This window comes from Salvelinus namaycush, chromosome 26 (assembly GCF_016432855.1).
Source record: "Salvelinus namaycush isolate Seneca chromosome 26, SaNama_1.0, whole genome shotgun sequence".
NCBI lineage: Eukaryota > Metazoa > Chordata > Actinopteri > Salmoniformes > Salmonidae > Salvelinus > Salvelinus namaycush.
The window spans coordinates 1,008,618-1,023,986 of NC_052332.1; the positions used below are offsets into that span (position 1 = coordinate 1,008,618).

General features: G+C 43.3%; 2 protein-coding genes across 3 annotated transcripts in view; both read right to left on the reverse strand.

Moving 5' to 3' along the window:
- LOC120020893 (protein FAM102A-like) overlaps window positions 1-11,169 on the reverse strand; it is a 76,150-nt gene extending 64,981 nt beyond the window's left edge. The window contains exons 1-2 of one of the 2 annotated variants that reach the window (XM_038964512.1): window positions 11,087-11,169; window positions 10,187-10,539 (exon numbers count right to left, since the gene is read on the reverse strand). In XM_038964512.1, coding sequence (XP_038820440.1) covers window positions 10,187-10,332 — 146 coding nt within the window. In that variant the 5' untranslated portion in view covers window positions 10,333-10,539; window positions 11,087-11,169. Of the gene's footprint in view, window positions 1-10,186; window positions 10,540-10,845; window positions 11,067-11,086 lie in introns of those variants that run through there. The other variant, XM_038964513.1, reaches the window with a different exon arrangement.
- Window positions 11,170-12,619: 1,450 nt separating this feature from the next.
- On the reverse strand, window positions 12,620-14,321 carry LOC120021776 (nuclear apoptosis-inducing factor 1-like). Its single transcript, XM_038965624.1, has 3 exons — window positions 13,732-14,321; window positions 13,451-13,498; window positions 12,620-13,207 (listed from the first exon to the last, which is right to left on the reverse strand). The coding sequence occupies exons 1-3, from the start codon at window positions 14,174-14,176 to the stop codon at window positions 12,741-12,743; spliced, it is 960 nt and encodes a 319-aa protein (XP_038821552.1). The 5' UTR covers window positions 14,177-14,321; the 3' UTR covers window positions 12,620-12,740.
- Window positions 14,322-15,369: the final 1,048 nt, after the last annotated feature.

A 15,369-nucleotide genomic window follows, 5' to 3' on the forward strand; every position in this document is an offset into this window, starting at 1 on the left:
AATACTGTAACTCCCCTGCCACTCCAGTGGTTTTCGGCCACCCTCAAAACATTAATGAAGGTGCCAGCCAGCGGGTATTGTCGTTTGTTTTGCTTTCTGAATTTGATGATTGGTGCCATGATACCCTCATTATATGGAGTCTGGAAACAGTCGAGCGGAACACTGAGACAATCATTCACAATGAAAAGATGAATTAAAACAGTTTTAAGTTCAATCAGTCCCTCCACTCTGCCCATAGAAGAGAAATAATGTTTCAGACAAGTTTCCTTCATATCCAGATGCCCTGTCCTACTCAATAACTTTAAGCTGAATTGAATCAATTGACACTGTGCTGGATTGGCTACTGATGCACCACCAAGCATCATGTATGCACTATGCATAGGAGAAACAGACAGGGGCATAATTTAATGTTATTATGTGAATCAAAAGTCACGGTACACAGGCAATGTTTGCAGTGTAGTTTCAGCATAAGATATACATTATATTCACAAAAGCGTTTGACTTTATTTAAAACACATAAAAAATGACACTGAGCTAGTGTCTTCCTTCTATTGACTGTACTGTTGTGAGAGCCAGAGAAGAAGAGAAAGAGAGCAAGAGAGCAATGACTTGGAAAACAAAAACCTGTCTGTCAGTGTCTGCAGTATCAGTTTTCCCATCTCATTATTTCTCCCTCCATACTTGTCGCTATCCCTCATCTCTGTCCCTGAATACTGACTGGCAATGGTCTGGAACATTCATGACATAACTCCCAGCCTACCCCTTGTTCTCTCGCACACACACACACACACACACACACACACACACACACACACACACACACACACACACACACACACACACACACACACACACACACACACACACACACACACACACACAATTGTTGAGACCAAGGATTGACTCAGTAGGGTATATGGGTGCAATGGGACTGCCAGTGCCTGGTACAAGGAGATTGAGCCAATTCTACCACGGGACTTGACAAACAGCAGTGCCCACTGTCTTGCTCACACACACAGTTCTGGAAAAAGCCATTGAAGCAGACAAATAAATTGAAATAGACACTGACTCACGAACATGCTCCTCACAGACTATTAAAAGCAACAGGCTCAAGATAGAAATCGCAATACAAGCCATGGGCGGCAGGTAGCCTAGTCGTTAGAGCGTTGGGCCAGTACCTGAAAGGTTGCTAGATTGAATCCCCGAGCTGACAAGGTAAAAATCGGTCGTTCTGCCCCTGAACAAGGCAGTTAACCCACTGTTCCTAGTAGAGGTCGACCGATTATGATTTTTCAACGCCGATACCGATACCGATTATTGGAGGACCAAAAAAAAGCCGATACCGATTAATCGGCCGATTTTTAATTTAAAAAAAAATTGTAATAATGACAATTACAACAATACTGAATGAACACTTATTTTAACTTAATATAATACATCAATAAAATCAATTTAGTCTCAAATAAATAATGAAACATGTTCAATTTGGTTTAAATAATGCAAAAACAAAGTGTTGGAGAAGAAAGTAAAAGTGCAATATGTGCCATGTAAGAAAGCTAACGTTTAAGTTCCTTGCTCAGAACATGAGAACATATGAAAGCTGGTGGTTCCTTTTAACACGAGTCTTCAATATTCCCAGGTAAGAAGTTTTAGGTTGTAACTATTAGAGGAATTATAGGACTATTTCTCTCTATACGATTTGTATTTCATATACCTTTGACTATTGGATGTTCTTATAGGCACTTTAGTATTGCCAGTGTAACAGTATAGCTTCCGTCCCTCTCCTCGCTCCTACCTGGGCTCGAACCAGGAACACATCGACAACAGCCACCCTCGAAGCAGTGTTACCCATGCAGAGCAAGGGGAACAACTACTCCAAGTCTCAGAGCGAGTGACGTTTGAAACGCTATTAGCGCGCACCCCGCTAACTAGCTAGCCATTTCACATCGGTTACACCAGCCTAATCTCGGGAGTTGATAGGCTTGAAGTCATAAACAGTGCAATGCTTGAAGCATTGCGAAGAGCTGCTGTCAAATGCACGAAAGTGCTGTTTGAATGAATGCTTACGAGCCTGCTGGCGCCTACCATCGCTCAGTCAGACTGCTCTATCAAATCATAGACTAAATTATAACATAATAACACACATAAATACGAGCCTTAGGTCATTAATATGGTCGAATCCGGAAACTATCATTTCGAAAACAAAACGTTTATTCTTTCAGTGAAATACGGAACTGTTCCGTATTTTATCTAACGGATGGCATCCCTAAGTCTAAATATTGCTGTTACATTGTACAACGTTCAATGTTATGTCATAATTATGTACAATTCTGGCAAATTAATTTTGTTAGGAATAAATGGACTTCACACAGTTCGCAATGAGCCAGGCGGCCCAAACTGCTGCATATACCCTGACTGGTTGCACGGAACGCAAGAGAAGTGACAATTTCCCTGTTATAAGAAATTCATGTTAGCAGGCACTATTAACTAAATATGCAGGTTTAAAAATATATACTTGTGTATTGTTTTTAAAGAAAGGCATTGATGTTTATGCTTAGGTACATTGGTGCAACGACAGTGCTTTTTTCGCAAATGCGCTTGTTAAATCATTACCCGTTTGTCGAAGTAGGCTGTGATTCAATGAGAAATTAACAGGCACCGCATCGATTATATGTGTAACAGTATAACTTTAAACCGTCCCCTCGCCCCGACACGGGCGCGAACCAGGGACCCTCTGCACACATCAACAACTGACACCCACGAAGCATCGTTACCCATCGCTCCACAAAAGCCGCGGCCCTTGCAGAGCAAGGTGCAACACTACTTCTAGGTTTCAGAGCAAGTGACGTAACTGATTGAAACGCTAGTAGCGCGTACCCGCTAACTAGCTAGCCATTTCACATCCGTTACACTCACCCCCCTTTCAACCTCCTCCTTTTCCGCAGCAACCAGTGATCCGGGTCAACAGCATCAATGTAACAGTATAACTTTAGTCCGTCCCCTCGCCCATACCCGGGCTCGAACCAGGGACCCTCTGCACACATCAACAACAGTCACCCACGAAGCATCGTTACCCATCGCTCCACAAAGGCCGCGGCCCTTGCAGAGCAAGGGGCAACACTACTTCTAGGTTTCAGAGCAAGTGACGTAACTGATTGAAATGCTAGTAGCGCGTACCCGCTAACTACCTAGCCATTTCACATCCGTTACATATGCAACGCAAGACACGCTAGATAAACTAGTAATATCATCAACCATGTGTAGTTAACTAGTGATTATGTTAAGAATGATTGTTTTTTATAAGATAAGTTTAATGCTAGCTAGCAACGTACCTTGGCTTCTTGCTGCCCTCGCGTAACAGGTAGTCAGCCTGCCACGTAGACTCCTCGTGGAGTGCAATGTAAGGCAGGTGGTTGCGAAGAGCTGCTGGCAAAACGCACGAAAGCGCTGTTTGAATGAATGCTTACGAGCATGCTGCTGCCTACCACCGCTCAGTCAGACTGCTCTATCAAATCATAGACTTAATTATAACAAAATAACACAGAAATACGAGCCTTAGGTCATTAATATGGTCGAATCCGGAAACTATCATCTCGAAAACAAAACGTTTATTCTTTCAGTGAAATACGGAACCGTTCCGTATTTTATCTAAGGGTGGCATCCATAAGTCTAAATATTCCTGTTACATTGCACAACCTTCAATGTTATGTCATAATAAAATTCTGGCAAATTAGTTCGCAACTGTCACGTTCGTCGTAAGGAGGAGACCAAGGCACAGCGTGATAAGAATACATTCTTCTTTAATAAAACGAAGAACACTAAACAAACTATCAAAATAACAAAACGAACATGAACGCTATAAGACACGAGTGCTGACATGCAACTACACATAGACAATAACCCACAAACCAAAATGGAAAATGGCAACCTAAATAGGATCCCCAATCAGAGACAACGATAAACAGCTGCCTCTGATTGGGAACCAATTCAGGCCACCATAGACCGACATATGCCTAGACTACACACAGACACCTAGACATACAAACACCCTAGACAATACAAAACAATCATACCCACCCTCATCACACCCTGACCTGACCAAAATAATACAGAAAACATAGAATACTAAGGTCAGGGCGTGACAGCAACGAGCCAGGCGGCCCAAACTGTTGCATATACCCTGACTCTGCGTGCAATGAACGCAGGAGAAGTGACACAATTTCACCTGGTTTATATTGCCTGCTAACCTGGATTTCTTTTAGCTAAATATGCAGGTTTAAAAATATGTACTTCTGTGTATTGATTTCAAAAAAGGCATTGATGTTTATGGTTAGGTACAGTCGTGCAACGATTGTGCTTTTTCGGAAATGCGCTTTTGTTAAATCATCCCCCGTTTGGCGAAGTTGGCTGTCTTCACACAGTTCGCAACAAGCCAGGCGGCCCAAACTGCTGCATATACCCTGACTCTGTTGCAAGAGAAGTGACACAATTTTCCTAGTTAAAAGAAATTCATGTTAGCAGGCAATATTAACTAAATATGCAGGTTTAAAAATATAAACTTGTGTAGTGATTTTAAGAAAGGAATTGATGTTTATGGTTAGGTACACTTTGGAGTAACGACAGTCCTGTTTTGCGAATGCGCACCACATCGATTATATGCAATGCAGGACACGCTAGATAAACTAGTAATATCATCAACCAGTTAACTAGTTAACTAGTGATTATGATTGATTGATTGTTTTTTATAAGATAAGTTGAATGCTATATAGCAACTTCTTACTGCATTCGCGTAACAGGCAGGCTCCTCGTGGAGTGCAATGGTGCAGGTGGTTAGAGCGTTGGACTAGTTAACCGTAAGGTTGCAAGATTGAATCCCCGAGCTGACAAGGTAAAAATATGTCGTTCTGCCGCTGAACAAGGCAGTTAACCCACCGTTCCTAGGCCGTCATTGAAAATAAGAATGTGTTCTTAACTGACTTACCCAGTTAAATAAAGGTGTAAAAAAAAAAATGAAATCGTCCCTAATTAATCAGCCATTACGATTAATCGGTCAACCTCTAGTTCCTAGGCCGTCATTGTAAATAAGAATTTGTTCTTAACTGACTTGCCTAGTTAAATAATAAAAAGACTTGCATTATTTGAGAAAAACACATTGTGTGGATTATATTGTCATATTTTCCACCTTCAAATCTTTTCAAATATACACACTTAATCAGATGGTGCAGTGGGCCACACATGCACAACACACATGCAGTCATTGACAACACCTCTGGATTGGAGGATACAAACATTTACAGCTATACCCATGATAAACAACCAAGTTTGAGAAGTGTGTTTGAGTTCCAAGTTCCTGTGGAATATGCATGGCTGTGTTTAACAATGACTGCTGCATACGCCTGATAGGTCAATATAGCTCTGCTCACTGACCCCCCAGTATTCAAACTAGAAAACGGATACACCAGACAAGACGGTGTGCTCCTCTTTCAGAGGACATTGCAGTTCTCTACTGTAACTGTTATTCGCATTATTCCCCGTATTCAAAACCCCAGCCACCACACTGGGCTACAACAGGACAGCCAATGGACACATGTCTGTGTGTCAGAGAACTTAAAAGGTTAGGCTAAACCAGTGGTTGCCAACCAGTAAGACGCCTGGGGGTACTTGGCCTATCCACAGGGGGTACTTGAGAAGACCCATAGGCTTACTGGAAAAATGCACATGAGGGGGCACTTCAGGGGTTCTCTTGATAGAGCAAAATTCAGTTGGTGGTACAGTAAGAAAAAAGGTTGGGAACCACTGAGCTACACACACTAGGTCGGTAGTAGTGGCATACGGTGAAACAGCTGTCTAGTACTCAGAGTCCACCTGACCTTCGTTACTATTGTCAACAAATCCTTTGTTTTACTTTGCAGAGTCCATAGAGCCAAGGATGTCAATAATTGTCACGCCCTGGCCTTAGTTTTCGTGACAGAATTACCCACCAGACAAGGACCAAGCAGCGTGGTAAGCAGCAGCAGGAGCAACCTACACAGGATTTATGGCAATGGGAGCAGAGTCTGGACTATACTACGTGGGAGGAGATCGACAGGTGGGCGATCGACCCAGGGAGAATGCCGGAGCCCGCCTGGGATTCTCTGGAGCAGTGTGAGGAGGGATACCGGCGAATGGAGGCAGCACGACGACGCGGTAGGAAGCCTGTGAGTCAGCCCAAAAAATTTCTTGGGGGGGGGGGGCTAAAGGGGAGTGTGGCGAAGTCAGGTAGGAGGCCTGCGCCAACTCCCTATGCTTACCGTGGAGTGCGAGAGTACGGGCAGACACCGTGTTATGCGGTAGAGCGCATGGTGTCTCCTGTACGTGTGCATAGCCCGGTGCGGGTTATTCCACCTCCCCGCACTGGCAGGGCCAGAGCCTTCCGCCAGACAGGATCAGCCAAAGCCTTCCGCCAGACAGGATCAGCCAGAGCCGTCCGCCAGACAGGATCAGCCAGAGCCGTCCGCCAGACAGGATCAGCCAGAGCCGTCCGCCAGACAGGATCAGCCAGAGCCGTCCGCCAGACAGGATCAGCCAGAGCCGTCCGCCAGACAGGATCAGCCAGAGCCGTCCGCCAGACAGGACCAGCCAGAGCCGTCCGCCAGCCATGACCAGCCAGAGCCGTCCGCCAGCCATGACCAGCCAGAGCCGTCCGCCAGCCATGACCAGCCAGAGCCGTCCGCCAGCCATGACCAGCCAGAGCCGTCCGCCAGCCATGACCAGCCAGAGCCGTCCGCCAGCCATGACCAGCCAGAGCCGTCAGCCAGCCATGATCTGCCAGAGCCGCCAGCCAGCCATGATCTGCCAGAGCCGCCAGCCAGCCAGGATCTGCCAGAGCCGCCAGCCAGCCAGGATCTGCCAGAGCCGTCAGCCAGCCAGGATCTGCCAGAGCCGCCAGCCAGCCAGGATCTGCCAGGGCCGCCAGTCAGCCAGGATCTGCCAGAGCCACCAAAGCGGGTATTAACTATGGTGGAGTGGGGGCCACGTCCCGCACCCGAGCCGCCGCCGTAGGAAGGCCCACCCGGACCCTCCCCTTCTGTGTCAGGTTTTGCGGCCGGAGTCCGCACCTTTGGGGGGGGGGGTACTGTCACGCCCTGGCCTTAGTTATCTTTATTTTCTGTAATATTTTGGTTAGGTCAGGGTGTGACAGGGGGGGATGTTTGTGTATTTGTCTCGTCTTGGGTGGTTGTATGGTATAGGGGGTTTTGGGTAGAGTGTATGGGTTTGTGTTGAGTGTAGGTGTCTAGGTATGTCTATGGTTGCCTGAATGGTTCTCAATCAGAGACAGCTGTCATTCATTGTCTCTGATTGGGAGCCATATTTAAGGCAGCCATAGGCATTAGGCTATTGTGGGTAATTGTCTATGTCTAACGTTAGTAGCTTGTGTGCACTTTCTTTTGTAGCTTCACGTTCGTGGTTTATTGTTTTTTGTATTAGTTTGTATAGTGTTCGTTTCGTCTTCGTGTCTAATAAAAGAAGATGTATTCATATCACTCTGCGTTTTGGTCCGATCCATGCTCCTCCTCAGATGAGGAGGAGAACGAACGTGACAATAATGACACTAAGACTTCTACAACTACTAATACATCATACTTTGACTTATGTATCTACTGTATACGTACGTGGTGGTTAGGTGCTTTGACAAATGTACAGTTTGCACCCAAACTAGAAATCTGGTTGGTTGGTTTGCAGAGCTGACAATCCAAGAGGTTCAACGTTAGGTCAGAGTCCTTTGATTCAGCGTTGCCTTGTCGACATTACAGCAATGTCTCGTCAAAGTTGCCAACTCAGTCTCTTCCAGAGTTGAAACACAAATCAACGTCTCTTTTTCAATTCAGGCCCTTTCATACAAGCAACATATGCACGAGAATGAGAGATGTAACAACAACCCTTGTAACACAGTCGCTGGGGATGACAATAATGTTGGCCAGCACTGTAGAATCTAGCCATTTATCTAATCCACTATTTCAAACCCTACACCTTGACAATATTAAATGAAGTGCTTTGACGACAGAGTTCTCTCCATTAAGCAAGGCAAAGGCAACCCAGCCAACTACGGCTAATTTACAGCCACGTCAAACAGTGCAGCCAGAATAAAAACAAAGTAGCAGCATTTGCATTTGTTTAAGCTGTTTTCTAGTGACATTTATTTCAATACATCCATAACGATGAGCTAATGAGGCGCGATTTAGCCTGGCATAGAAAATGTGCTCACTCTTCAGGACACTGTTGTTCAGAGGAGCTAGCCAACAACACAGCTAACACAATCACTTCAAGCAGAAGCTGGAAAGACTGCAAACTAGCTGTACTTCGTTTCGTTTGACCTTTTTTCAAATTACATTTCTTTGTATATATTAGTAAAAATGATGCTTTCATTACTATGGGACAACTGAAAATCGAATTTGAATATTGAAACAATGTTGCAAATGTCGGAGAGACAGACAGTAAGGTTTATACAAATCTCTGCTGTTGAAAACTAAATGTTAGTCTAAAAGAAATGTGAGATAATTTCTAGATGCTTTTTATAGTGGAGATCAAGTTTATAAATTTCCTGGCTGGGCTGATGAGACAGTGGATTGCGCAGTCAGATGGAACAGAGTAAATATGCATTTTAACGCCATAGATTTAGCTGGTGGTAACTTGTGGAATAGACACCGGCTGGAATGCAGTTTTAATCAATCAGCATTCAGGATTAGACCCACCCGTTGTATAAATCTGCATAATACCCTGACAGATCTCCCTCTCTCTCTCTGCAGAGGCTAACTAGACCCTGGTGTCTTAATCAAAGACAGTAATTCCAGGGAGAGAGTGGATGAGATCATTACCCAAAACATGACGAGAGGGGGAAGGAGAAAAACAACTGTAGCAGAGAACTAGGGCTGTAGCCTAGTGTACATAGACTAGGGCTAGTCCTGCGCTAACGTGAAGGGTTAGAGTAAGTGGACTAGTGCAGGAATATAGTAAAGGGATGCTACACACTGGTGGGTGGGGTTGCTGCTGATAATTTTTGGTAGACGGTGGGACGGGGTACCACTTAACAGACCGCTACTATAGATCGATTAACATGTAGGCCACCCTGTCTGGCGGACATACAGCTCTAGGAGGATTACAACTGTTATGAGAAGGACTGTTTTGCTTTGGAGTACTACTTGCTTTGGAGTACTACATCCATGGATTTCCACATTTCCCCCATGCCTGAACATATCCCCCATGCTGAGATATAAACACACAATTACAAATGGAGACTCCCAGATGGTGTAAGATGAGTGTAGGAATGCAATTAATTGAAATGAACCAAGCCTATGAAGGATAACTGTCTACAAAAACACTTGTTTCCACCTTGTCAGTCTACATTTGATATTTAACTCAAAACAATTTATAAGGAAAATAATTGCTTGGAAAGGTCACTGCCATCTGCCAACTTCGAGCGCTGAGTGTGACAGGGAAACGATAGGAGCACTCACACACAATCACAGCAAGCAATTTGACGCAATACAATTTAAACATCTGTGCCATTTACCTACCTGCAAGTAGGCCTACTTATACATAAATGTACATATACAAAAATGTAATTGTTGCCAAAAAGGATAATATGGAGATATCCCTATATCATTCCATTAAACAAACTGCTAAAATTATTATTTGGTGTCTGCGCACAGAAAAATGTTTGTTTTTTTAAAACAGGCAGAGTGACAAATCTGCAAAAAGCAACAAATATAATGCACAAAACCTAAACACATTTGTTGCAACTTTTGGCAGGGATCCAAGTAGCCAATTCACCTATTATTCTCGAGATCCTATTATTCTCTTAAAGAAACATATATTATGTTTAGAAAACTGACCTTGCTTATTATAGCTACCTAATAATCCTCTGTTTACAATACTAATAGGTGTGCTCCACTTGTCATCTATTGTGTAGGCCTACTCAGGCTAATCCTTCTTGTGCCCTACATTGATAAAACTCTTGTGCCAACCTACATTGATCAAATCAAGCTTTCAGGACATTCAGGCAATAGCCTAGCCTGGGTGCCAGCCTGTTCCTGCTTTCTTGCAACCCCCTTACAGAATTGTCATGTAAAACAGACTGGTACCCAGGCTAGCAATAGCCTACCCTACCCCATGTAAAAAATGCATTGACATGATAATTGTTTTTTACCTGGATGATGAGACGGCAAAGTCCCCACCGTCCAACAATCGGATCTTGCAGAAAAGTACCACGTTGACAAACGGCACGGCTGTGAGCTCCTCCAATGTAAAATGGATTTGAAACTTAAACCTCTTCTTTTTCATTAAAAACGCCATTGAGACGGTTGAACTGGTGAACTGAAATATGTCAATAATTGATAGGTTTATGCAGCAGACATTCCTAAATTAAACCTTTGGGATTGACCAACAAAAAGTATAGGAAATGAAACAAAGTTTTTTTTTTTAAATCGTTTTCAATCAGGAGCTTGGAAGTCCTTGATTGTGTTGGCTCAGTATCTCTGATGACCCAGTGTTGATTTGGACCTGGAGCAGGGGAAAAAATACAATAATAGGTGCTTTATTACGATCATATATGCTGGAGATGATTACAAACACATCTCATATGTTATCCCCAATTTATCTCACATAGGTAATAAGCCTTTCATTAAATATCTATAACAAACTTATTTACGGTATTCAATTTGGCCAACTCTAAAGAAAATATTTTGAAGGCATACCCTACACAGAATAAATGCTTTGTAAAGATTTGGCTTTTCTTTACACCGTGTTGGTTATGGGATTAAGAAATTACAATAAACTACACCATTCCCCAAACAATTTAATGCACACATTTATTCGCTAATCGGTGATTTCCAGGAGTCAGCATCCGTCAACAATAACAATGAAAGGTAGTTCGTTCGTCCCATGATCCAATTCGACTCTTCTGCATACATTTTACCAAGTATTTCTTGTCAACCCTCCACGCAAACACAATCGCATTTCACCCACAGGCCGACATTAATTCACCAAGGTGATACACAACACAAGCACAACTCGAAGGCAGTGAAATTATGTCAAAGAAGTAGTTTACCTCATGTTCAACGAAGACAACAGGACATCTCCTCAGGCCAATAAAAGGACATTCACACTTTACTTTGAATCAGGGTGGGCTGGTCTTGTCCCTCCTCTCTTCCAAACAGAGCTGCTAAGCACCGCCTATTGGCTTAGAGAAGCGTGTAGGTTACGTTTTGCATTATGTTTAATAAGTCACCTGACTTGATACAGTCTTTACATATATAAACATCTTAAACATTAGAATCAATTTATTTTATCCAACCAAAAGTGATATAATTTTCTGTTCATTAATACACCTCAATCAACATGTTAGGCTAATTTGATTAAAAAAACGACATAAGAAAATTGCGTTCCTCTATAGACCTACTCTCAACATATGACTATTATGTGAAAACATCAACGTAGGTTTATTTGTAGACCTGAGAAATCACTAAAATAAGTCTACACGCTGTAATGTCAAATTGTGATTTAAATCTTAACATATACCGCCATCTGCTGGTAATTGTAACATTGACGTTGCATCCCCAGATTCGTATTGCATTAAAGCACACATTTTACAGTAAGTGGTATCAGCATCAACTACCTGTATTTTCCCATCAGATCCCCAATATTTCAGTTAATGAAATAGTGACACAATTTAAAACACTACAGAGATGAATGGGTCAGATTCAGTCCTACAAATGCAATAACATAAACATAGAGAAAAGGTTGAAAAATACTAAAGTAAAGACGAATATTTCATGGTATCATTTAAACAAAGTTTATTTTTGTTGCTATGATTTTTTAAATATTTGATATCACTTGGAAAAATAAACAATTCTGCACAGATACAAAATCGTGATGCAATTCTGGCCCATTGTCTGTAAAGAAAAATGGCTTCCATTCCAATTTCATATAAGGAATAACAACTGAAATAATAGAACAGCTCTGCCTGGGTCAATTTAGTTCTTCTAAGAAGAATATGTTTTTGAAGATTTTATATACTCTTTTTAGTAAGTATGGCTATGGTCAATTATACCAATCAATAGTGGAAAATGTGACTTCATTTTACAACCATTACAGCAACTTATTTCTATCTAGATATGTAGTATGTCTATCTAGAACTACAACCCTAAACCTCTGTGCATGCTCATTCTAAGGGAACTCATTGCAGTTATCTTTCTCTCAAAGTTCTCATATTTCATACAAGCATGAGCAAGCTCACAAACACATTTCATACACACACTCTCTCACACACACTCTCTCACACACACTCTCTCTCTTTCTCACACACACTCTCTCTCTGACACACTCTCTCTCTGACACACACTCTCTCTTTCTGACACACACTCTCTCTCTCTGACACACACTCTCTCTCTCTGACACACACTCTCTCTCTCTGACACACACTCTCTCTCTCTGACACACACTCTCTCTCTCTGACACACACTCTCTCTCTCTGACACACACACTCTCTCTCTGACACACACACTCTCTCTCTGACACACACTCTCTCTCTGACACACACTCTCTCTCTGACACACACTCTCTCTCTGACACACACTCTCTCTCTGACACACACTCTCTCTCTGACACACACTCTCTCTCTGACACACACTCTCTCTCTGACACACACACACACACACACATTGTTCATTCTCGGCTGGCTGTGGCAACGGGATCTTGGGCCTCTATTGCGAGCCCTCTGCAGGAGTCCCCGAGTTGTTGGAGTTGTCAGTCCCGCTCTGCAGGAACTTCCTCAGGTCTTTGAGAGCCGGCCTCATCATCTGAACCAGGGCCAGCAAGGCTGCATGGGTGCCCTCCAGGGCCTGGGCCTGCCTCTCCTGGGCGTAGGCCTGCGCCTCCTGGGACCTACGGATCATCTGAATTAATTGGTTCTGGCCCTCCAGATGCTGAGCGATCTGCCTCACGTGCACATTGGTGACCCGCTGTTCCTGAAGGAGCCGTGCCGAGTTGAGGGCAATGCGGCTCTTCAGCTCCTGGGGCTTGGCCTGGCTGGGCGGTTGGGTCGAAGACACTGCCGTCAGCATTTCCACTGGATGCGACTCCATGGCGGTCACCACGGTGGGTGTGGCCTCGGTGGTGGTGCAGTACTCCACCATGCCGCCTTCCTCCAGGGTGTGGTACGTGGTCTCAGCTGGTGGGAAAAAGACAGCTTGTTAGAAAAGGATTCTTCACTCCTGGTCCCAGAGAGCTACAGGCTGTGTAAGATTTTTCTCCAGCCTAGCACTAACACTTCTGATTCTACTATTAAAATTAAGACCTTGATTAGCTGCATCATATGTGTTAGTGCTGGGCTGTAAGAAAAGCCTGTTCACCTTGCGACTGCCTCCATAACAATTTACAGAACCAGACACTTCAAACCGAAAAAACGACTTACCATCTAGGGATTTCGTCTCCTCGCATGATGCTGAAGCTGTCTGAAGGCCTACAAATATCAGAAACAGTGTTTTGAATAGGTTAAGCAATGTATTAAAAGCGAATGTTTTCCCTTTCATTTGGGGTGGCAACCTGAATAAATGGTTATTGTGACATAAATAAATAACGTTATCATCTTCATACTAGTAATGTGGGAAATTTGAGCTTTGAAAAACTGGAATTTGCTCTAGCTCTTCTTGCCAAAGTCATTGCAGCCTGGTTAGAAACGTATGAAAAGCGTACTTTCCGTGAGTGTCACGGTGGTGACTGAGCTCATAGTAACAGGTAAAGTTATCTCAGCATTTGGGTCTCCAGCAGGTAAACTGATGATAGTCGCCTCTCCCAAGAGGTTACAAATACGCTGCTGCATAGCAGTGAGGATAACGGGAACCGGAGTGCAGTCGGTAGTGGTCTCCTCAATTGCCGCCCTCGCCTGTGCCACTTTGCGCCTCACCTCGGTCTTCATATCCGACCACTTCTTCTTGACCTCGGCCAATTCTCTTGGGCAGGTTGTTACAGCGTTCACCTTCTTCAGGATTTCTATCCACGCGTTATTCTTTGCTATGTGAGTGACTCCCGCATTGAAGTGGTTAACGAGTATGTGCTTTTGTTTCTCAATTTCCTCCACAATAATTTCGACCTCTCTCTCCGAAAAATTCATTTTTCTCTTTTTGCCATTCGATGCCATATTTGCATAAATTGCTGTTTCTTTTAAATAATTGTGCGTATTGTACGTAAAATAGTAGGATTTACTCAATTGATCTGCGCAACGTAATGGCTTCCAGAATCGGCTTCTTCTTCCTACAAACAACGCTTACGTTCGTTGTGGTTAGAACTCCGCCCAACCAACTGTGGTTGGTTACATTCCTCCAGTTTTGCCTGCTGCGGTTGGCTAAACTAAATGCCAATTGTTTATCCCAATTAAAGTAATTATCTCGCTCCATGTAGTAAAAAACAACAACAAATTGACAAAATGTCAACATTGCATCAATATGAATGTAGGCTGTGTTGTAATGTGGATGTTTTTCATGAGATTCGTTTTTTTTTCATTTATGGATTCATTTTAACCGGTTTCGTTCTGGGTTTTACAAATTTACATCAACGATGGTGATTGGCTACTGGACCTATCCATCATGCACATTCCAACACCCTCCCTATTCACTGTTCATTCTTCACTAGTCATTTCCTGGCAGGAACCCTAGGTTGAAAACGCTAAGTAGGCAGGAAGAGCCCTTTACGGCACCGGCTTTTTTTTTTGTGGTATCACTTATCAATCCAACTGCCAAGTCAAACGGGAGGAATTCACCGGCTATAGCCAAGAAAGGGCTGTGGACATCTTCAATACCAGTAGAAGGTATCACTGAAGTGACTTTCGTGGCACATTACAGCAAAAACTTGTTGAAATTTACAGTATATTGACTAAGTTACATTGTAACGCGGCTCAGCATCCACCTCATCACTTCTCAGCTGGCAGACGTAGCTAAAATAGCTAACGTTAGCTAGCTAGCTATTATACCGGTTGCTAGTAAGCTAACCGAGTTAGCAGAGAATTAAAGAAGTCAACCGTTATGGGCTAAACCTGGATAACGGTGGAATAAGATGGTTACATTGCAAGGTTTACATTTGACTGTTTTGTCTGCACTACTTTTAGTAGTCCTTCTGAACAATTTAGTTAGAACGCACGTGACGTGGTGGCTAAAATAGACTTGTCCATTTTTGGCAGCTAGCCAAGCTACCCCAATTCACATTAAATTTAGATATAGTAAAATATCGGCTATCGATTTTAATAGTTTGATAATATTGGTTCCACCCGTATGATGCACAAGCAAGGGTCGTTCGTGTCCCCCTTGCTCAGCGTGGTCTTCTGTCAATGCCAAGCAG

Excerpts from the sequence above, each read along its gene's own strand:
- LOC120021776 (XM_038965624.1), bottom strand. The coding sequence starts at position 14,176 with ATGGCATCGAATGGCAAAAAGAGAAAAATGAATTTTTCGGAGAGAGAG. Across the intron at positions 13,499-13,731 it reads CACCGTGACACTCACGGAAA|GCCTTCAGACAGCTTCAGCA; the intron begins GTACGCTTTTCA and ends TGATATTTGTAG. Across the intron at positions 13,208-13,450 it reads GGAGACGAAATCCCTAGATG|CTGAGACCACGTACCACACC; the intron begins GTAAGTCGTTTT and ends TTTTCCCACCAG.